The 24,884-nt window shown below is 40.1% G+C and overlaps 1 protein-coding gene across 1 annotated transcript in view; it reads right to left on the bottom strand.

The window, feature by feature from the left end:
- si:ch211-1e14.1 (UPF0606 protein KIAA1549) overlaps window positions 1-23,214 on the bottom strand; it is a 57,771-nt gene extending 34,557 nt beyond the window's left edge. Inside the window, exons 1-2 of the mRNA XM_053622800.1 lie at window positions 22,833-23,214; window positions 21,840-22,023 (exon numbers count right to left, since the gene is read on the bottom strand). Coding sequence (XP_053478775.1) covers window positions 21,840-21,954 — 115 coding nt within the window. The 5' untranslated portion in view covers window positions 21,955-22,023; window positions 22,833-23,214. The remainder of the gene's footprint in view (window positions 1-21,839; window positions 22,024-22,832) is intronic.
- Window positions 23,215-24,884: the final 1,670 nt, after the last annotated feature.

Below are 24,884 nucleotides of genomic sequence, written 5' to 3'. Positions count from 1 at the left end.
TTTATCTTTTGAAGACTATAATTATCTTCACACTGCATCTGGTCCAGTTATCTGCCAAACTATATATTTTCAAAATCATAGATTTTTTTTTTAGTCTCAATAAAGCTGTGTAATTAATTTTATGGATATGTGGATGCAGCACAAATCCCCTTAATAACAAAACTGTATGGGCCTAGTCATTAAAAAGAGTAAGCCTAAGGCTAATAACAGGTAGCAGGCTATAAAAATTTTTAATGAAGAAGTGGACTGTGGTAAAAATAAATAGAGGAACATTTGGGATTTAATTTGGGAGTAAAGTATTATACAAAATGGATATAGTTTAAGATTTTTTTCCATGTTCAACCACAACCTTAACCAGTAAAGTATATTGGATCCAACTTTACTTTAGCACTGATAAAAGCAACTAGATTTAGTGCAGAAGGCATTCATAGCATTATCCGTAATTAGTTTTAATTCGTTATTTATATAATAACTACAATGATTACACAGGTCACGATCCCTCACATCTAGTTTCTTGGAAGACACTTGAGTCAGAAAACTACGTTTCAATAATTAAAAGTAAGGCTTTGAAACGTAGTTCCTAAGAGCAGTATCGGTTTGCTTGGTTGATATTCTTAAATGTTCTAAAATTTCCATTAGCACAGGCTTTACAACTTATGCAAGGGCATTGGAATAAAGACTGGCAGTGTATTCAGTAGCAGATGTGTGCTAATGAAATAGGCCATTCTGGGGAGGATGCAGAGGAAAGGTGAGGTGCTTTCGTAATGAAGGAGAGAATGGACTCTCCTATTAGAAAGTGGGTGTTAGAGCTTGGCATCTAGGATAGAAGACTGGTGTTGCATAAAAGCACGGGTCATGAATAGTTGCTTTGTTGTAGATTGCGGCAAAATAGTAAGTACCCAATCCGTAGTATCCAGATCTATTCCACAGCTGCTGGATGTAAGAATTTGGAATGGTGCCCTCTCTGGTAGAAAAACGCTATTGCAAGCTACATGTGGAAGAGCATTTCGTACTGCTGGGTGTGGTCTAACCTTGTCCACTGTGCGGATTAATCTAATGGACGCAAGAACAATCAATACACATTCAGACAGAATTCAGGACTGTATCCCAAACCACATAATTGACAGACTATTTAGTGTGGTTGTATGCAGTCTGGAACACGGTCCAAACGTTTACAACTCTTAACATATATATAAATATATATATCCGAGTCCGGGATCGAGTACCCCAACTCTAGTGTTAGCATATCGGCTAAAACGGAGCAATAAATATACAAATTGAGGTGAGCAGACGAGCCAAATGCCTCACTCTTATGCGAAAATAGAGAAATAGAAAACCACACAAACACAATTTCACAACTGGGTGATGATGCAAACTCCATACAGAGGATAAGTCAGTTGACTTTCCATCAAATTGGAGGACAAATAAAATTTTCAGCAAGCATAAAACTAAGCCTCCAGAATCCATTTTCTTCTTAAAGTATTATATTGACTCTCATTCTCTACTCTCACCCTCTTCTCTGATTGGCTGCTGGTTCTTGTGTACTTGGACCTCTTTTGTGCCTGACGTCTGACACACCTGAGCTGACGTATGGTATAGGTGTACTAATTTCCCGCCAGTTCTGACCCCCGACCCCTGACACACCAATGACTGTAAATGACTTTTACAGGATTGTCAGGGTGACTCACAGCACACAAGAAACATCATATTAAACAATGTCTTTTCTCTCTCTCCTGACTCAAATATGCACTGTAGCTTCAAAGTAAATTTGAAGAAAAAAACCCAAAAACAAATTGTGCATATACAAAAGTGAAATTGGATACAGACTGTGAATTAAAAACATCCTAAAAACAGCTCAATTCCATTTTCCAAAATATGACCCGCTGTGAACTGCAACTGCAATCTGTCAGAGATCACTAAACTCCAGATTCAAACCAGACAGCTGTGAGTCAGAAGCAGCCGACATTACTTATGTGTCTGAAGCAATCCTTCCACTTTATTCAGTAATTATTCAGTAATATTTTCAGCTCATTAAGCTATATTTAGAATCTTTCAAAGAAAAAAAAAAAAGCAAGGACTCCAGCGGAACAGTTTAATACGCTGGTCACATTACCAAATGTAATAAGTAAACATGTCCACACGCACACAGATTCAGCACAGGGAAAATAAGTATATGATGATTTGGATTCCTTTCATTATTTCTAGAATGCTCCAGCAATGCACAGAAGTATCAAAAAAAAAAACCAACATAACCCTGTGCTGTCTTAATAGGGTCAGTATATTCCCTGCTTCGGTCTCTGGAGAGTAAACAGTTCTCTATACTCACTGCCATACTCTGCAGCCTGCCAAGTGTTTGAAGTCCCCGAATATGAGCTGCTGAGAAATTCAGACCCTATATCTATAATGATTATTTACAGAGCTCAACGTAGAGACTGCTGAAGAATTAACAACAGCAATAAAATATTTATTATTTAACTAAAAGATTTTGCATCATTTCTAAGGCTTTTCCATCCTTGTATATAATGGCTTAGTTAATTGGGTAGCACCTTTGCCTTGCACCTCCAGGGTTAGGAGTTCGATTCCCACCTCCTGTGTGCAGTTTGCATGTTCTCCCTGTGCTTCGGGGGTTTCCTCTTGGAATTCCGGCTTCTCTAAACTGTCCGTAGTGTGTGTATGATTGTGCCCTGTGATGGGCTGGGACCCCGTCCATGGTGTCCCCTGCCTTGTTCCCTGATTCCCCTGGGATAGGCTCCAGTGTCCGTGTGTAAGATAAGTGCTACAGACTATGGATGGATGGATGGATCAGCGTCAGGGTCCCTGGTTTGATCCTGAGCTCGAGTTACTGTGAGTGCAGTGTTTTGCATAATCTCCTGTGTCTGTGTGGGTTTCCTCCGGGTTCTCTGGCTTCCTCCTACCTCCTAAAAACATGCACGTCGATGCTAAAATCCACCTACGTGGAAATGAGTGCGTGAATGTGTGTTTGTTCTGGCTCTGGACTGCTGCAACCCTGACCGGTGTGAAGTGGTTACTAAACATGAACGATTGCATGTGTTCTAGCAACATACTGGATTTCATATGAGACTTTTTCCGATATAACCCCAACAGAAGAACGTCAAACTTATCAAAGTAAACCAACTGTTTAATTTTACCAAATTGGACCAACTGAAAAAAAGAACCTTATGGTAGGATTCTAGAGCATGGACGGTTGCGATTTTATCTAGGTGAAAACGGGTGACTGTTACAAAGGTGCCCACATTGCTAACGAGAAAATCTGAGCAGGGAGCAAGAAAAACCGCCCAAATTTGACCACAAAAACCCTAGCATACTGTCACATAGGAGCTCCATGGTTACAGCAGACTTTGCCTTGTGCTTTTAATGATCAGAGATTATAGTTTCTTGTAGTTCTCCTTGTTTCAGGAGAACCTGGTTCACAAAACTGAGGTTTGCGTGTCCATTTAACGTCAGTTCAAAGCAAAAGTAACCTCTACCAGGAGCAATGCGTCTTTCATGTCACGCATCCTTTTCCCTTCTGTGAACCTTTGTGGACACTTGACCTTCTTCCCTAAACTGTTGCTACAAACCTGAAAGCACACAATTGTACAGGATGACTTTGTACACTGTAGTATGGCAATTTCCCTTCTCTGGAACTAAGAAGCCCAAACCTGTTCCAGCATGACAATGCCCCTGTGCACAAAGCGTGCTCCATGAAGGTTGGAGTGGAAGAACTCAACTGGCCTGCACAGAGCTCTGAACTTAACCCCATTGAACAGTCCCACCAGGATTTTTCAAAATTATAAAAGATTTTCCGCAGATTGCGGCCAAGGCATGCCATGCGACGTCATCCCGACGCACGTTCAGCCAAAGCCTTCTTTGAATCAAGTGCCTCGAGCATGAGTACAGCTAAAAGGTCTCATTTATCAAAAGACAGTGCAAAACAATTTCGTGCAATTGCAATTCTGCCAATTCGAGAAGTTTTCCGCGAAAAAGCACAAGAAACTTCGCAAAATTTTGAAAAAAGCCGCCGCAAAATCAAGCATTTTTGTCCAGAGTGGTAAAAAAAAATCCTGACTGAAATCCTGTATGGACTGATTGACTGAAGACCTTTAGGATGAACTGGAATGCTGGCTGCACCCCAGGCCTCCTCGCCTGACATCACTGCCTGATCTCACTCACGCTCTTGTGGCTGAATGAGCAAATCCCCACAGCCACCCTCCAAAATCTAGTGGAAAGCCGTCCCAGAAGAGTGGAGGTTATTATAACAGCAAAGGAAGACTAAATCTGGAATGGGATGTTCAACAAGCACGAGTCTGATCGTCAGGTGTCCACAAACGTTTCGGTATATATGTTATTAGTATTTGGTCTGACTGTTCTCACGGGCGAGGAGTTGAAAATCATAAATGCTATGGCTAAAATCTAAATGTTGGCACCCCTACTTTTATTATAGACTGATCTTCAACTTGAATCCCAACCCAAATATAAAGCGCTAATGAATCCAGTACTTTTTACATCTTATGCAGTACTTTTATGTGCAAAATGTGAACTGTTCCTTACATAGAGAATTCAAGGTTACATTATCTTGGCAAGTGAACTAGCTCTGTGTGGTGCCAGGTTTTAGGACTTACCACAAGGCAAGGATTTATTACAAGTGAAAGCGTGAGGCCGCAATGGCCCTTCACATATAACTGAAGACCCTTGGTGTCTGCTAAATAGTAAAAGACAAGTGTGCTCTGTAGAATCATGCTTTAAACCAGGCATTACCTAATTTCTACAGAGAGGGCCAACTTTAGTGTTAATGAAACAGTATGACCCTGAGCAGTGCCAGACAGATGACGATGTGACAGACTGAAGGCAGAGGAAACATTTACGGATGACTCGCTGTACCACCTGTTCCAGAAACATGACCATGTTACGCATCGGTGCCGTTTCATTGTCATCTCTGTCCTTGAAGAGACAGACCGACATATTGGATTCTCAGATGGTAAGTTACAGTGATAGCATGTCACTGAGGGTGTGTTACACTTGGAGCATAATCATACTGTTAGAGTAGCCACACAAGTATTAAATACACATCAAATATATATTACAAGCCAATATTACATCATTTTGCACAGCAGCAAATCAAATTCATCACTTAAAACTGGTGGCTTTCATCAGTCTGACTTTCCAGGGAGTGGGAACCAGGAGACAAACGGCATCGCAAAAGTATGCAGGAAAAGCTAGTGATGGCAAAATAGTATAACATATGCATAGTTTCCCAAAAGTCTCCATACATATGGGAAAATTAACACTTTTTAGCAAAATGTCTCATACTTATATATATATATATATATATATATATATACACACACAAAATATTAATTCTATCTAAACTACATACGGTATTTATTTAATAATATGAATATGATATTTTTGGATGGAATTACAAACTTCTTTAAGGCACCAAGGCAATCCATGGATGTGTGTCTGGGCTATCAGCTTTTGTCATTGATGGTTTTTTCTCTTTTTTTCCACCCATTGACGTATGAAAGTCACTTTTATTTGACATGTAGCAACAAACTCCAGTTGATTAATATATTTCCTTGTGGCACAACAGACCACTAGCTCACGTTACACCTTCCCAAATCCGACTACCTGATAAACTACACATATCAACCAAGGCCACATTCTGGCCATCAGGAGGAATGATTTTTAATAGTTGAATAAACTGGCTTGTACAAATCACAAACAAACTTTGCGAGTCATAGGACTGTCACATTTTTCTGTTAATAACCTGTTAATAGAAAAAGACATGGTCAGACTTGAATAATGTTTTGAGCAAAGACAGAATGATGGAGTTCAAAGCCAAAATGTTAAGCAAACTCACTGCTGTTTTGTTGAGAGTGCAAGCATGATATAGATATTATCAGGATAGACTAGGGACTATGGCTACATACTGCAGAATCACAGGAGTAAGCATTCATTTCTCTCTTAGCTAACTAGTTTGTCATATTTTGGGGTTATATTACATCAGCTACCATTTTAGCCTGGTTAATTAGCCTGGTTAATTAGGTTTCTAGGTAAACCGAAACACAACACCGGGGAAGTACACCGCCGCTTCCACTTGTCCTGCGGGCTAATTAATGAATTTATGATCTAACAACACACGCAACATACAAAAAGGAGGCCCTGGGAATGAGGCTTGTGTCAAGGGTGAGAGGTCAAATTTTTGTATTCTTTTTACAGTTACATTTATATAGCGCTTTAGATAGTATGGGGGGGGATCTCCTCAACCACCACTAGTGTGTAGCATTCACCTGGATGATGTGACAGCAGCCATAGTGCACCAGAATGCCCACCACACACCAGCTATTAGTGGAGAGGAGAGAGTGATGTAGCCAATTCAGAGATGGGGATTATTAGGGGGCCATGATAGAGAAGGGCCAGCGGGCGAACTTCACCAGGACACCGGGGTTATACCACTACTGTTTTACTATAAGTGTCCTGGGATTTTTAATGACCAATGAGAGTCAGGATCTTGGTTTAACATCTCATCTGAATCACATACTGTTTCTACAGTATAGTGTCCCCGTCACTATACTGGGGCATTAGGATCCACACAGACCACAGGGAGAGTGCCCCCTGCTGGCCTCACTAAAACCACTTACATCAGCAAACTTAGAGCCCCCCAGAAGGTCTCCCATCCATGTATGAGCCAGGCTCAACCCTGCTTAGCTTTAGTGGGACACCAGGCAAGAACTGCAGGTTGATAGGACTCTTACCACAGTTGCTAAATTTTTAGCTCATAATCCATTAAGTGTAAGTGGGTGTGAACAAAATGACAGAAAGGAGACTTGACATGAGATCAACCTTGCATAAATGATGCAGTTCAGCAGACTCAAATGTAATTTACTCCTCCCTGAACTCTTGTCTACCACTGACCCTGATAATTGAATCCAATAAAAGAAGAATATCTGTCTGAGGGCTGAGGGCTCCAATCATCTGCATAACACACAAACTCGACACAAATCCACACAACAGCCATCATCAAAAAGAATCTCAATGGAAATGCATGCATTATCCTTTGTAAGGCATACAGCGTGCTATTAACATCAAACATGTTTAAAACTGTCACCGTGTCTTCCTCGAGTGGGAGGATAGAAATAAGAGACAAAATATATTAGCATCACAAATGCAAAACGATGCAACGTTTTCATCTAAATGGACCATGACAACAACCTAACAGGGAAACAAAGGCTCTCACGTCTCAATATTTTATATACGAGATACGAGTCTAATTGTCCAGCGGCAAACAGACTGAGTTATACAGTATAAATATCCCTAGCTTTCATTATTAGGGCTTGGTTACAAAAGTTCACTTAAAAGGAACAGCTGTGAATCACACAAAAGTGAGTCTGTAGCCAAGGTCTACTGCTGGGAAAACTAAGATACCAATTATGGGCCCCCTTTTAATGATGTCATTTCCCTTCATTTACCATGCTCCTTCCAGTGAAAGTCTCATTTGATGGTGGTGCTATTCCAGAAAAGCAGGGTGAAACACTCGTTTGCCCACACATGTTTCTGCTTTAGTCACATCCCATTGCGTGACTGCTTTTCTCCCTTACTACAGAGACTCTACTCGCACTCTAATAGAACAATAAAGTGATGTCTGTGCTGACATTCGCTTTATTTCTGAGAGGAGTACATTACTGCAGTCGTGTAGATACACTATATGGCCAATCATTTTTTGGACACCTGACCATCACACCCATATGTGGGCCTTCCACAAACTGTTGCCACAAAGTTGGAAACATAATTGTATGTGCTGTCTTTTATGCAGTAGTAGCATTACAAGTTCCCATCACTGGAACTGGGGGGTTGGGGTGTGGGTTGGGGAGGCAAGGTGTCTTAGTGTTTAGTACTGTTGCCTCGCACCTCCAGGGTTGGGGGTTTGATTCCTGCATGTTCTCCCCGTGCTTTGGGGTTTCCTCCAGGTACCCCGGCTTCCTCCCCTGTTCTAAAGACGTGTGCTGTAGGCTGATTGGCATTTCCAAACGGTCCATAATGTGTGAAGGGGTGTGTGCGTGAGATTGTGCCCGTGATGGGTTGGCACCCCGTCCAGGGTGTCCCCCGCCTTGTGCCCCGAGTCCCCTGCGATAGAATCCAGGCTCCCCATGACCCTGTGTAGGATAAGCGGTACAGAAAATAGATGGAGGGACAGAACTAAGTCCAAACCTGTTCCAGCATAACAATGCCCCGGTGCACAAAGCGAGCTCCATGAAGACATGATTTGTCAAGTTTGGAGTGGAAGAACTCGAGTGGACTGCACGAAGCCCCAACCTCAACCCCACTGAACACCTTTGGGATGAACTGGAACGCTGACCGCACCCCAGGCCTCCTCTCTCCTCGCTTCATTGTAGCTGAATGGACAAAATCCCCATAGCCATGGTCCAAAATCTAGTGGAAAGCCTTCCCAGACTGGCGGTTATTATAATAGCCAATGGGCACTAAATCTAAAATGGGATGTTCAAAAAGCATGTGCTTTTTGTATAAGCACATATGTCCACAAACATTTGGCCGTATAGTGTACGCGATTAAAGCACATATGTTAAATAAACAAAAAAGCCATACAGACAGACTGAATTTTTTTTTTTTCCAAAACTTTGTTAGCACATGCCCCTGGTTATACTGTGCATGATGCATCATTATTAATCACTGATAAAACTAAAATGGTCATTGTCATTAATCTTCCACTAAAGTACAGCCATTTTTGCACACATTTCATTTTTGACTTTGTCAACAGACATTTTCAGAACGATTTAGTAAAATTAAAAAACACTTCAGGACATGCTGTTACAGGAAAATAATCAACAAAAATGTGTGTGATTATTTTCCTATAACAGCATGTCATAATATTTTCTTCCTCTTACACCCCAGTAAAATGATTTAAAAAAAACCCCCAACATATTGTAGTTTTTATTCATTTATAGTTACGTTTAATGTTGAAACATCTGTAAAACAAGTTAGTTCTGATTATCACCTACAGTATGTCACAGCAGCTATAAAACTGGCATTCCCTCACCAACCTCTTTATTTTTCTCTCTGTTAAAGACAACCAAAATGTCTCACGTTACAGAGAAACTGTCCGGCGTAAAGACTTCCCCGTGTTGGAAAACTAGAAGTTACAGCTTTACCTCAAACACTGGAGAATAAATAATAAATAAATGCCTAACAAACACATCCCTTTTTAATTTTTTTTTTTAAGCCAATTATGTGGAGTGAAGTTGTTACTATAAAAATGATACCTTATTAGAACGAGTGCATGAATAATAAGAGATTTATTTAAAGTTAATTGAAATTAATCAACATTAATCAACTTCTGACCAATCAAAATCCCCAGACCCAGTTATCTTCAAACATAAACCCAGGAGTCAGTATGTGTATAAGTGGTACAGAAAATGGATGGATGGATGGACTTGGCATTAAAATAACCGTTGAAACAATGTCTGAGAAACAAACACACAAGCTATGGTACATCCAATATACACAGGCAAATAGTTTGTGAAAGGCTTGAAGTCCCAGTGCTGTTGAGTGTAACATGACCGATGGAGTGATTTCCTCTAACACTGAACAACACTTTGCTGTCTGATTAAGTGTTAGGAACAAACGACACTTTCTATGTGGGGTGCACTGAAACTAACCTAACAATGGAGTGTGTGACAGAGTAAAAGAGTTCTGTTATGGGAAACGATATCATGAAGAATGACTGAGAAGCTTCCAGTAATATACTATATGCAGTATGTTAGTCCAGAAGTGTAATTGAGTTGTGTAAAAAACAGACACGTGACTACCATCGGCGCTCACAGAAACCATTACAGCAGACAAGACTGCTATTGATCTGAGCAGGCATGGCTGAGATCATGTCTGCTCCTTATCACGTTGTAAACGCTTCTCCTAGCTGATGAGAGCAGGATGACTGCTAAGAACAGAAAACTGGATGGCGGGAGAGCACAAGAGAGAGAGAGAGAGAGAGAGAGAGTGAGAGAATCTCCAGATCAGGACTCCACACCATAGTTGGTGTATTGTGTAATTCACAGGAGGACGCTCAAGATCTGCATGTTTGCCCCACTCCCTCTGCTTTCTTCAAATGACAGGAAGGCTGTGACTGTGACCGTGCCACTCTGCAGGATCTCGGCAGATCCCGTGTCTCTAGTGTACCACAACCCACATCATTTTAACTCATACTGTTATGAAAGAAAGAAAGAAAGAAAGAAAGAAAGATAGATAGATTGATAGATTTGAAAAATTGCAAGCTCCTCTGAATATTGTTGAGTTTGCTTAATTTTGCATTCATTTCTGTGATATAAAAATCGTGAAATCCTGGAGGCGCTGGCACTGTTGATGGGCGCTGGTAGCTCAGTGGTGGGCACTGGTAGTTTAGTGGTTAAGATGTTGGTCTACTGATCGGAAGGTCGTGAGATCAAATCCCAGTCCTGACAATCTGCCACTGCTGGGCCCTTGAGCAATGTCCTTAACTCTCAACTGCTCAGTTGTATAAATGTACAATGGTACAAATGCCATAAATGTAAAGTTTATAAAGGATAGCACAATACTTAACAGCTTGATTTGGCTCCTAGAAATGACATGTAAATGATTAAACAATTGTGTTACGTGGGGTTTGATTTAGTTAGATGTAAATGAATTCCTTCTAGTGAAATTGATGTAGTTTATGTCTCAACCAGTACCACGTTTAAAACAAAGCCGACAAGTGATGACCGACATGGAAGTGGATGGATTTCTCTTATTTGTCTGAGCCCTGTGCTTTAAAATAGACCGTGTAACAGCTCAGACATCAGCATGGGCATGGTGTTATCTCGGTCGCCCAGGTCTCGGCTCGCATTGCTCTGCTTTCACCACGTTTGATTACATACTAAAAGAGTCCGCTCTTATCCCTGCAGGCTGCTAGTCTTGTTTACTCTACGGAACAAATAGACAGGAAACAGAGTTCTTCGGTCAGGAGTCACAGATAAAAACTGGTGACACGTGCTGTATCAGGTCCAAATTTAGACTCCAGCAGGAACACAGTTTATCTGAAATACAATTGACAGAGCTATGCCAAAATGAGCTGTAAAAAAAAGCATGATTAAGCAATAGAGAGTTCAAAACAGATGGAAATGGAACAAACAGCGATCTTAATTAGGCTCTTTTCCCTCTCACATTGCAAGCAGGACCAAAAAACAACAGTCTTTTGTAAGAGTTAGGAATTTAGACGTTCAGGATACGAGGTTTTTGTCACGTAAAATTTAGTACTGTATTATTAATCGCCTATTAAATTGACGTACCTTAAGAAACTATTTAAAAACATGAAGAATGGCTAATGTAGGTATCGGGTGTGGAGATCTCTCGTTAACAAAGATTTTTCCACAGAAAACTGGACAGTCTAAATTACTTGCAGATGTCCAAATTACTAGTTATATTTGGCAACAGCCTGACTGAGCATTAAATATTTTCTCGACGGTAGCACTGCAAAACAATTAATAGCCAATGACTCAGGAAGAACCATGAGATTCGGTTTAATGTGGCTATTACTATCCACATTCAATCTTTTTAAGAAAATATGTGGGGACCATTATTACATTTCCATTTATTCAGCTGACAGATGGTTTTATGCAACGTGACGTACTATTGAGACATAATACGGGCTGGGATACGCTTGTGGGTTAAAGGCTTTGTGTAAGGGTCTTAAAGTGGTTCTCTTGGAGTCCTGGGCTTAAGAATATTAAAAAATAGATACACCTTTAAAGGGATAGTTCAACCAAAAGTGAAAATTCTGTCATCAGTTTCTCACATTTCATGTCATAACCAAAACTCCAAAAAGTTCATAAAGGCATTGTAAAAACTTTTTGGAGTTTGAAAGTTTTGGTTACATGGACTGTAAATGGAGAGACAGAAATCTCCCAGGTTTAATTAAAAATGTCTTCATATGTGTTCCGAAGACGAACGAAAGTCTTATGGGTTTAGAACGACATGAGGGTGAGTAACCGATGACAGCGTTTTCACTTTTGGCTGAACTATCCCTTTAACAACTTATATATTGATACAACAGTATGACACTGTTTCTCTAATCTTGAGTATTACATTTATTTAACAAAACTGTCTTGTTTAAATGAGTGTAAACCAGCTTTTAAACCAGAGATGGTATGGAGTAGAGACATCCACCTGCCTAAAATATGAACATGGCAGCGTGTAATGCTCAACATGGTGGGGGTATTACGTCCTGTCACTTAGTAAAAAGCCTTGTTAGCTAAGATGTTACCAGAAAACGCCTGCCCTAACAACTGCCCTATTAGCATAGAGTATCTAATACCATGTTATAAGCTTAATAAACTACTAACTTCCCTGATTGTTCATAATTGTCACTGCCATTGCTACTTAGCCAACTGGGTGCAGTAAGCTACCTCACTAAATGCAACTGATACCTGAAGACACCTCTATATCTCATCCTGTTTCAATCATTAATTAGTTTGAGATTGCTATTAAATGCCAATTTAACAGTGCTAGCAATTCAAACCTACATACTGCTAAATTCTCATGAGAATAATGACGATATAACAAATTAGCATCATAAATGTTATCCTTAAAGAACTAACTAATACAGGCAGCCATTTTTCAGCACAGTGCATTGGATCATCTGAATTCTGGCACAACGAGAAAGCCTCTTCCCCTCACCGACCAACTTTTTCTCAGCAATATAAGCCTTCAGCAGCAAAAGTGAACAGATTCCAACAGCCTTTCTGTCCTTCAATGGCATTTTGTTTGCTTGTGTGGCATTGCAGCTCTGTATTTCGATGGGCCTGGCATACTGATCTGTCCCCAGTGCAGAAGCCAATGAATAATGAATACTCTCACTGTCACTCCAAAGCGGATCAGGTTTCACTTTAAAAGAGACAACATGTGTAATTAGACAGTAAGAACCAGCTCAGCTCTAAAGCCATACACTTGTGGAACAAGACAGTGCCACTGAGAAGTTAGGAAACTAAGGGTGCTTTCGCATATGTAGTGTTTAGTCTGTTTGAGTCGGAGCATGGTATGTTCTCGTCTTTGGCGCTGTTTGTTTCGGCAGGTGAGAACACACCAATCGCACCAAAACGACCAGTCCGAGTGATGTGGTCTTGCTCTGCTGCCAGGCAAACTCTAGCACAATTCGACTGCAGTGAGAAAGTGATTCGTCTCTGAATAACCCGAATGAAGAAAGCGAACCAAACACGCCGTGTATTTTGGGTTGTGGGCAGAATTTTTTATTTTTTGTCGATGACTGAGCCGTGAGCTGGAACCTGAGCCAAAGGACAGAACTATAGCTATCCAGAAATGCCATGTGTTCTGGATATTTAGACAGACAAACAAAAAATAAAATAAACTTGTTCTTTGTGCTTGGGTGATTTTTTTTTGTGATTTCTTCACGCTCTTGGCAAAAATGTGTTTATCTTTTCTATTTCTGTCCAAGGAAGAAGAAAAAAAGTTTGTTTTCAACTATACACAATTTTTGCTTTTTGATTTGAAACAAACTGAAAGAATCAATTTTGTTGTGATTCAGACTTCAGGCAAGCAGTCTAATAGGCAACTTTCGAGAAAAAGAGTGTTCTCCTCTGAACCAAAATGAAACTCCACCAGTATTTACAGTGCCTTGAGAAAGTATTTATCCCCTTGGTGTTTTTCCTGTTTTGTTACATTACAACGTGGAATTAAATAATGGCTTTTTTTGTTGTGGGGGGGGGGGGGGGGGGGGAATTGTGATAGACACAATTAAGACCCCGAAAACAAGATATCTTGAGTGTGCATACTGTAAATATTACACCCTGCACCCCCCAAAATACTTTGTAGAGACACCTTTTGTTGCAATTACAGTTGTAAGCACATCTAGCCACTGGGATTTTTGCCCATTCTTCAAGGCAAAACTGTTCCAGCTCCTTCAAGTTATTATAATGTATTATAATATAATGTATATATTATAATGTATTGTGCTGGTGTACAGCAATCTTCAAGTCATTCCACAGATTCTCAATTGGCCTGAGGTCTGGGCTTTGAATAGTCGTTCCAAGACATTTAAACCACTCCAGTATTGCTTTAGCAGTATGTTTAGGGCAGTGGTTCTCAAACTTTTTTAGCGTGAGGCCCCCCTTGTGTAGGACGCATCCCTTTGTGGCCCACTAGAGTTGTCAAATTTTCACAATTTCGCTAGGCTCTTCCGTAGTAACTTTCTCAGCTAAGAGACAACATCCTCTATCTAAAGACTTATCCATTTTAAATAGTCTTAGGTTTTATCAGGGTGTGGCTAACAGAACACTAGTATATCAACATTTTGGTGTTTGGTGTGTGTTTTAGTGTGCTGTGTATAATTGATTTCATTTATTAATATTTCTTATTATGTTCATCACAGTTCAAAGGTTCACAATCCAAACTTACATAAAAGTTAAAAAAAAAAAAAAAGTTTTTAAAATAATTTTTATAGAATTTCTATGCACCCCTCTGGCACCATCCTGAAGCCCCCCAGGAGTCAATGGCTCCAGTTTGAGAACCACTGGTTTAGGGTCATTGTCCTGCTGGAAGGTGAACCTCTGTCCAAGTCTCAAATCTGGGGCAGACCGAAACAAGTTTTGTGTAATAAAGATTGCCTCTATAACACACACATACACACCCACACACAAAATAAGTTTAGGGCCACATTTAACATGATTCATTAGTGCTGTATTAGTCCTGAGCTCATTGTGAATCACAGAGAACTGAAATAACCTAAAAAGCTTATAGGAACGTATGTTGTGTCCTCCAGTCCCAGGGGAAGTGGACACTTCTGCAGCTCAGTTCCACCACCTCAATGCACTGGACTCTGGGAAATAATCCACGCTGCCGCCGTATCCTAAAGACTCTTCTGGAGTTGGAGCAGGTAACTCTGAGATCTTCTGCTAAGAAGACTAACTGTCTGTTTCTTTCTTCCTCTTCCTCTAAAAGACAGTTTCGCTTTTAATTAGCAGACAGACAGTGAGGATCTATATATAAGTCTTAATTATACACATTCATGCTTGGATTTTGATTGTGGAAGTTGAACAATCACTGCCAAGACATTTGAATGAAATCTCTGTTACGTTTCTATCATTACATGAGACACATGTTTTAAATGGCAGTGTAATGAGTTCTGATGGAAGTTAAAACCATCGGTGAGTTAATGATGTGGAGGTCAGCTGTGGAGTAATGCTATAGCACTTTGTTCATTTTTGCTAAATGAAAAACACTCCAAAATCCTACTGCTAGTGAGCTGCTGTGACTTATCAAGGAAATCCTGTAATAGTAATTCACAGTCAGAGCTGTTGGACTCGCTCGCTTCTACACGCCTGCCAGTTTAGATACGCATCAAGTCCGAAAGAAGTACAAAAGATCTGCTCCAAAATTTCTGGCATGACTTAACACAGAGCTTCACATGTCATAACAAAGGCAACATGGTCTTGTCTTTGCACTTGCTAAGGTTAGCCAGCTAGCTCACGACCACACAGAATAATTCACTAACACAGCAATGGGCTCATTCGCCCGATATTCAGTAACTGACAGTCGGTTGAACATACACAACTGAGTATTTGTCCTACTGAGCAGATGACAATAACAGAAGCACATCCTCTGAATTGGGATGTGCTTCAAACACATCAGTATATTACTCTAGTCAACAGTATATTAGTAAACCAATGGTGTCAGTGCTACTAAGGCGTCTGGTTTAGTGTTTAGAATATGATTTGGGATGCAACAGCAGTTTTCTATCAGTGAGAGCAAAATGACAAACTTTTACATCCAGCCTCTTAAAAAAAAAGAGTATAACTTATACCCTTAGACACATCTACTTGTTCAACCTCATTTGTGTTTCAGATATGAACCTGCTTAAAGGACTAATCCCCAAGTTAATTACAGAGTGATTCTTCAGAAAACTCAGATGAAAATATCTGAAATGTAACCGATTAACGTGCACCATCCGAAGACCTTCAGTACTTTTTCAAAAGGTCTGCAATCAGACTAAAACACTTATGAGTTGTGAAATACTGGCGGTACAGGAGTCCATAACCTTACACAAGCATTCGCTTGTTATAATTACATTCGCATGTAATCTGAATTACATGGTTATTATTTTCCATTGTATATGTAGAACATGCATAATGTTTCTCGTTTTCATCCAATACTTTCGGTCAGCCTTGATTTCAGGCTTTTTGGTTCATTTTAACATATGAGCTGTAATCATGTAAACTATATGGCCAAACGATTGTGGACATCTGACCATCACACCCATATTATGTGCTTATTAAACATCCCATTCCAGATCTAGTCTCCCTTTGCTGTTATAATAACCTCCACTCTTCTGGGAAGGCTTTCCACTAGATTTTGAAGCGTGGCTGTGGGGATTTGTGCTCATTCAGCCACAAGAGCATTAGTGAGATCAGGCACTGATGTCGGGCGAAAAAAAAGGCCTGGGGCGTCTGCAGTCTGCATTCCAGTTCATCCCAAATGTGTTCAGTGGGGTTGAGGTCAGGGCTCTGTGAAGGCCATTCGGGTTTTTCCACTCCAACCTTGGCAAACCATGTCTTCATGGAGCTCGCATTGTGCACAGGGGCATTGTCATGCTGGGACAGGTTTGGGCTTCTTATTTCCAGTGAAGGAAATTCTTAATACTACAGTAAGGCTGAGTGATATGACAAAAATATCATATCACAAAACTTGAGGGCATTTCTACGATGCGTATCATGATATATAACTTAGCTAACAAACTGTTTGCAAAACAGTAGAAAATAAACAAAAAAAAACAATGTTGTCTGATTAACTTGATGATACTTTTCTTTAATGCCTACAAACACAAAGAAGATTAGAAAAAAAGTCAAATCAACGGCATCCATACAGTACCATTTAATTTATAATTATTAAAAACATAAAAATACATCACCATACCAACGATAGCTCAGATATATATATATATATATATATATATATATATATATATATATATATATATATATATATATATATTTACCATGATATCGATATTATATCAATGTATTTTGCCCAGCCCTTTGCTACAACATACAAAAGCATCCTATACAAAAAGTGTGCTTCCAACTTTGTGGAAAAAGTTTGAAAAAGATTTACATATGGTATGATGGTCAGGTGTCCAGAAACTTTTGGCCATATAGTGCATAAAATAAAATAAAAAGGACAGGAATTTCTCTCTGGGAAGTCCTGTCACTAATACAGCATACGCTATTAGTCAGTTTATTATTCAGTTATTCATCTTACAGCATATACTCAGTAACTCCTCTGAAACTAATAGGAAAGGTTTGTAGTTACATGAGCATGGACTGGGACTTTAGGAAGTGTTTGAATTATTATGTATTTAATAGTAACTGACAGAGGTCTCAGAGGTCATGGTGCGCCAAGTTTGTTTCTGAATCTATACAGTACTAAACTACTGCTCATGCATTTTATGGTTTAGAGCCAGGACTATACCATCCTTTGTTGTTACACATTACTCATTCTGATGGTGTTTCTCGGCTAAAAAACAATCTTCTTAAAATCTTTAAGTAGAGAAATGTATCCTTTACGGACTCTACTAACGGAGAACGGTAGTCAGAATGCATTTACATTTGAAGCACTCAACACCAAATATGAAAGGAACCAGCATAAAGAGTCTTAGTAAGGTGTTGCACCACCACAGCTTCAATGCACCTCATTGCCGATTCAACAAGTTTCTGGAAGTGTACTGGTGTGATGAAGACCATTCTTCCAAAACACATTCTCTCAGTTGGTGTTTTATTGATGGTGGTGAAGAACTCCATCTAACACGGCACCACAAAATCTCCCATACATGTTCAAAAGGGTTTGGATCTGGTGACTGTCAAACACACAGTATAGGATTTCCATTCAGTTAGCCCTCGTGCCCTGTGGAATGGGGGGGGGGGGGGTGGGGGTGGTAAGTCATCCTCAAAGAGACCACTCCCATCAGGATAGAAATATTTCATCATTGTATAAAGGTGATCACACAGAACAACTTTGTATTGGTTTGCAATCTGAAGGGACAAGTGAACCCAAACCATGTCAGCAAAAATAAATGCCCCCTACAGCGTAACCGAGCCACTGGGTTTACCTTTAATTATCTGTAGTGCTGTCTAAGTCTGAAGTGAATTCTAAAAATAAATCGAAACTTTTCAGAAGTAGTTCAACAAAACAAAACAAAATTTCAAAGTACTACCTTTTGAACACAGCAGTAGTATTTTAAGCCTTTTCAAGCTCAGACACGATGGAATAAGGCCACATTTGAAGTTGATAAATTGAACAGTATATAAAGCACACAGATCCTATCTGTGCGTCGCACATTTCAGAAGAACTTCACAACAAACGTGGAATCTAACCAGTTTTTTACATCAGTGGGTCTAACCACTGAAGCGCCAATCATGGGACACACTAGCTATGTTTAAACACCAGCTATGTTTAAAATAGCAGTAGTTTAGAGTTCAAATCCCAGGAATGCCAGGCACAGTCAGGCCCTTAAGCAAGGCACTTAACCTTAAACTGTTCAGCTTGAGGCTTATAGAAAGTCATATGGCACTTTAGGTAATAAATGTAATTACCTCATACTGCGCTCAAATTCTCCATTCTGATTGGTTGGAAGGTATTGATTTAGTATTTATAACTGCAGCTCTGACTTCCCTTTCAGTTGAAATGGCTATCACAGGTTTAAATTAACATGCTTGTTCTAATAGGTTATTGTTTATATATAGTACCAAATAACACAGGGACTTTGTTTGGTGGACGCTTCGCATAACCAAATTAAAAAATGTTTAACTGTTGATAATTTTTTTTTTATGAGGAGATGTTTATTTACATTTTTAGAAGGAGTCTCCAGTGCTGGCACTTTGTAACACTCAGAGGCCAATCAGCATACAATGCATGTCTTTGGACTGGGGGAGGATGCAAACTCCACACACGTAGGGCAGAGACGGGAATCAAACCCCCAACCCAGAGGTGCGAGGCAAATGTGCTAACCACTAAGCCACTGTGTCCCCAAGCCCCTGCTCCTATAGCCTGTCTTTGCAAAATCCTGCATGTGTTGTACTCTAATTATGAGCTGCTTTCCCTTGTTTTACAACCCCAATTCCAAAAAAGTTGGGATGCTGTGTGAAATGTCAATAAAAACAGAATGCAATGATTTGCAAATCTCATAAACCCATATGTTATTCACAATAGAACATAGAAAACATATCAAATGTTTAAAGTGAGTAAATGTACCATTTTAAGAAAAAAAAAGGTCATTTTGAATTTGATGGCTGCAACACGTCTCAAAAAAGTTGGGACAGGGGCAACAAAAGGCTGGAAAAGTAAGTGTTACTAAAAGGAAACAGCTGGAGGAACATTTTGTAACAAAGGTTAATTGACAACAGGTCAGTAACATGATTGGGTATAAAAAGTGTATCTTAGAAAGGCAGAGTCTCTCAGGAGAAGATGGGATGGAATCTGGATGGAAGCATTTGTTTCTCTAAAACCTTGGGTTTTATATGGGTCTATGAGATTTGCAAATCATTGCATTCTGTTTTTATTTACATTTTACACGGCGTCCCAACTTTTTTGGAATTGGGGTTGTAGTTTCCAACTTTCTAGTTTATGGATTTGACCTAGTTAGTCTGTGTTTTGACCTTGGATTAGCGTTGAATCTCTAACCCTTGCTGTGGATTCTGACAAGTGTTTTGCAGGTGCAAAACCTCAAGTGTAAAGATCTGTCAAAAACCTGGATGCAGTATCTGGCAACTACCGCTTGAGATGACAACCGTTCCAACCTGTTAAGGGAGGAGGAGTGCTGTATAGGAGACAGCAACTTTAATCGTTCAGTCAACACAGAGCACACCACAAGCTGAATGGCGTCTTTAAACTGTGGCCAATAACAAATTCATCCATAAAAGTTCAGTCAGTCACTTAATAAAAGAACAGAGAGGCAGATATATGGCATCGAATCTGACATGCTTTGAAAGTCAGAGCAGATGGCTTGTCTTATCCTGCCAAACTCTTCTCAACTTAATAAAACATCACTATTACCAGTGTATATCATTTAATCATGTCAAACAGTCATTGTTTTGAAGAGCTATAACATTTGCATTAACTTAAAAATTAGATTAAAACAATTAGGAAGATTCACAGAGCTCATAAGGGTGTAAAGTACCCATAATCCAAAAACTTCAATAGGAAGGAGAAAATTTTATTATGACACAAAAACAATTTCCACTGCGAAAGCAACAAGATCTGCACTTAGAGTGTACTTAGGCACAGTTCATAATTATCATCATGAGGTTATTAATATTAAAGACACCCCCTACCCTCTAAACAGTGAGCATGACACTGAGAATAAAGCTCTGCACTGTTATCCATAGATGAAGTCTCTGTAAAAGACCAAATACCAAGATCTGAAGCTTTAAGGAAAAATCCACCCTGAACAACTCTGGATATTAATCTTTATAATTAACACACGAGGTTCCATTACGTCCGAGATTTACTTTGTAATGCCGTTCGACTACCTGCTAATAATGGCGCCTGTAGGACTTAACCCTTGCTTCATCTCTAAACAAAGAGCTCGATGCGGCAGCACTTTAGTCCTTTAGGCTGTCCATTTCTCTGACCCTCTCTCTGCTGTAACTCAGCACAACTTATTTGAACCTTGAGTCCAGCATTTTTGAGGTATCCAAAATTTATATGTTTAAAATGACATTAAAGGAAAACAGGAAAATGGTGAGTGAGAAAGAAAGCTCTTGTGATTTTAGAGGCTAAGTGAAACCTGACCATTGTTTAAAGGTGCAAGAGTTGAGTTCTTTGTATTTATTTCTTATGTACAAATAACCTGGAAAATATGTAGAATATGGTTAAAAAAAAAAAAGGTTTATGCAATAACCTCAGCACAAGTTCATGAAGTGGCTGAGAAAACCTGTTTGGAAAACTGACTTCTAGGTCTATATTGCTTTTTTGTGTTTGAACAGGCCTCCTGGTTGCCACAGACACTCTACGGGCCCCTGCAGATCTTGGGGTGGGGGGGGGGGGGGTGTGGTAGAGCTTGAGGAACATGGGTGGGAAAGGGGTGGTGGTGAATGTAACTTCGAGAACATGGGTAGGAATGGTGTTGGAGATTCCAGAACATGGGTGGGGACGGGGTGGAGCTACCAGAACATTGGTGGGAATGGCAGTGGAGCTTGACAACATGGGTGGGAATGGGGGTGGAGCTTTGAGAAAATTGGTGATAATGGCAGTGGAGCCAAGAACATTGGTGGGAATGGGTTGGAGCTTTGAGAATATGGGTGGGATGGGGTGGAGCTTCGAGATTTTGGGTGGGAATGGGGTGGAGCTTCGAGAACATGGTGGGAATGGGGTGGGGCTTCGAGAACATTGGTGGGGAATGGGGTGGAGCTTCGAGAACATTGGTGGGAATGGGGGTCAAGGGGGAAAAATTATTTAAACCTCAACCCAGTTATTTAACAATCTGAAACCTAATCTTTAGGGGGGGAATAATCTTACCTAATGCACCTTTCAATGTAGTGTCCTATTAAATGCATTGTAACTGGGTTAGCAAGGTCCCACGTGACATCATTGCAGCACATAACCACTAACTTCTCCCAGGAATAATGCAAATACAGCACCAACCAACAAATTAGCATCAGAATCTCTAACCACATCACGAATCTTTTAGATTAAGCATTTAAATGTGTTTCTGGTGGAGTGTTCCTTTAACATCCTTGCTGCTTTAGCTTCTAAACCTTGTTTCAGTGCAAAGCTCCCACAATCATCATCTTCATGCAACTTACCTTGAGCTGGGAGGTATGAGGTCGCCATGGAGACCAGCGTTATCAAGCACAGAGAGACAACGCGCCATCCTCGGCTTTGCGCCGTCAGAGCAGCTGCACGCGTCACAGCCTCCATTCAGACAAACTCATGTTTTTGGCCGAGGCGATTGGAGAAGAACCGGTCCGCACCGTGGACGAGAAAAATCTGCAAATTAAAATTAGGGATGGATAACACACACACACACGTACACTGCAATGCAATGCAATGCAATTCAATTCATGCCTCAATAATCCGCACGAGCGTGCGTTAGAGGAGAATTCTTCGTGCGCGTGCTCATTTTGGGACTCGTAGGTGTGCGCGAGAGCAGAGCAGCGCGCTTTCTTTGTTTCTTTAGCACGCGCTCGTGCAGGAGAAAAAGAAAACCGCCTTGTTTTTAATCCAAACAGAGGTTTGATTAAAATAGAAATCCCATAGTGTCAATTATGAAGTAGAAACCTGAGCTATTGTGATGATATCCGGCTACTAAGCGCTAAGTTACTACCCAGGTACAGCTCAGGAGGATTAGGTGTTTAATATTTTATTAATCACTGTATGACCGATTAAAAAAAACCCATTAATTAGCTCTGAGCCGTTCTTCTCACTCGTGGATAATTTGGTGTGCCACTATGTAAGAAAGCTGGTTTTCTAGCTGTATTTGTGGCAAAACGAACAATAACAAACCCGGGCTTCCCATTATCAAAGGCTACTTTCCCAAAAGTGCTAAAGAGACTCTGACAGCAATAACGGTGTCCTGTTGTAGTGGCATTTAATGCTAGCTAAACTAGCTAACTGTCCGTCGCCGTTGGTACTAGTCAATATTTATTTATTTATTTATTAAGTTCTGCGTTTATTCTTGCTAGCTCACATTAATTACATGCATGCTAGCTAAGCTTTGTGCAAAACGAAATATTTTCGCTAACTGCCACACATTTATCTCTGGAGCCTTTGCTAACATTGAGGCACACGACCCTTACCTTACAAGGCGCTTAGTTTATTAAATATCCGCTCGAGTCGACAGGTTTCATACTCGATTGCAAATCAGGTGCGGATCTAAGAAAAGTTTTTCTCCCATGACATCTTGACATAACGGGATATTTTTCATGGATAGGTGCCTGATTCCTCTCGACTTATAGAGCATCCTTCCCTCCTCCAATAGAGCCACTCGTACTCGGCACTACAGTGTCCCGCCCCTCCTCTGTACTTATTTGGACATGTAGTCCGAGGAGCTCGATCGCTATTGGCTGTGAGAGCTGTCCATCAGTAATGGGGTTAGGTTGACTCGCCCACTGGCGTCTGTGGTTTCACGGCAACGCTGACTGTAGTCTATAGTTTGTAGGACGAGATAAAACTAAAGAGCTAAATTAGTCTTGTAGGGTGTTAAAATGTCTAAACAAGGGATTAGATAAATGAATAGAGAAATATACGTTTCCTAAGTTAATAATGAAGACAATTATTTCTAACATTGTGTCATTTTTAATACATGGGAAAATACATGAATCAAATGTATAGTCATTGATAATATATTGGCTCACATCGCCCCCTTTTGGTGATAAAGGAAAGGACAATTATATATTATAGGTTAATAAAAGGGCATTTTAATTCATCCACTGTATGATGAAATGTATTGCATAAAATTCGTTTCATGTATTTTATTCATGCTTAGAAGATGTGCTCATTTTAAGCATAGATATAGGTAGGAAAGTGCAACATTGCTCAGATATTTTTCCATACTTGAACAGGACAACACACCATTCTTTCATTTATTCATTCATTCATTCATTCATTCATCCTTCAGCATCCTGGTCAGGGTCACAGTGAGTTTGGAGCCTATCCCAGAAACACTGAGCACACCCTGAATGGGATGAATGGGATCGCAAGGCACCAGGCACAATCTCATTCACACCTAGGGGCAATTGGTCCTGCTCATGGCCCCCAAATGGTCGGTAAGACCATTGTTCAAACTGCTGTATTCGCTAGCGGAGAAAACAGGCTTCCTTGTGTAACCAGAGACTGGCCCACTGAGTGGTGGACATCATCAATGTTCATCATGTAGCCTGGTTCTGAGATCTTCTTGGGCCATCTTGCATGCACAGCATGTTTAAAATGTACACACAGATTTTCAATGATGCTCAAGTCAGCGGACTGTGTGGACCATTCCAAAAGCTTCAGCTTGCTTTTCTTGAAGTAGTTCATGGTGTACTTTGAGGTATGTTTTTATCATTGTCCTGTTGTAGAAGCTAGTATCTCTTTAAGGTGTTCTTTTCGTCAAATGCTGCTTCTTTTTTTCTCCAAACATATGTTTGGTGATTGTGACCAAGGAGTTCCTTTTTTTTCATCATCAGTCCACAGAACTTGTTTCCGAAATGCCTCTGGCTTATCTCGATGTTGTTTTGAATATTTCAGAAATTGACTTATGTGATGAGGTCACAGATAAGGTTTCCTTCTGATGACTCTTCCATGCAGATCATGTTTGTGTAGAACAGTGCACCACCACTTCTGTGACAGCTAAACCTTCCTGCAGGTCCCTAGTGTTATCTGGGGGATTTGTTTTGCGTAAACGGCCAGCATACAGGCAGTTCTATCTAAAGGTGTTCTTGGTCATTTTATATATACAGCTTTCCCCTGCTTTGTAAGCATCAATTAGCTTCATTTTCAAATCCTCAGACAGCTGCTCAGAGGAGGCCATGGTTGTTGCGCGTTAGCACAAGGTTTGAAAAGTCAGAGAATGTATTACACTCTGGAATTGTCCTCATCTGAGAACTCCTAATGTCAATTCTTGACCTGAGTAATGAGTCCCAATGACTCAATTAAGACCTAATGAGTTAGTTAAGTTCTGAGACTTTACATTCAGAAGGGTGTCCAAACTTTTGTATGTGCAACAATTCCTTCTTTTTTTTTTTTAAATCAAATCTAAAATAATTGTGCAATAACATTTTCAGAAAAAGAAAAAAATGTTTTTAATACTTTTCACTTAAAAGATCAATAAAATATTACATTTGTTGAGGGATTCCCAAAATTTGCGCACT

The sequence above is a fragment of the Ictalurus furcatus genome, chromosome 4 (genome assembly GCF_023375685.1).
Source record: "Ictalurus furcatus strain D&B chromosome 4, Billie_1.0, whole genome shotgun sequence".
Classification (NCBI taxonomy): Eukaryota; Metazoa; Chordata; class Actinopteri; order Siluriformes; family Ictaluridae; genus Ictalurus; species Ictalurus furcatus.
This window is presented reverse-complemented; position numbering and strand designations above follow the sequence as displayed.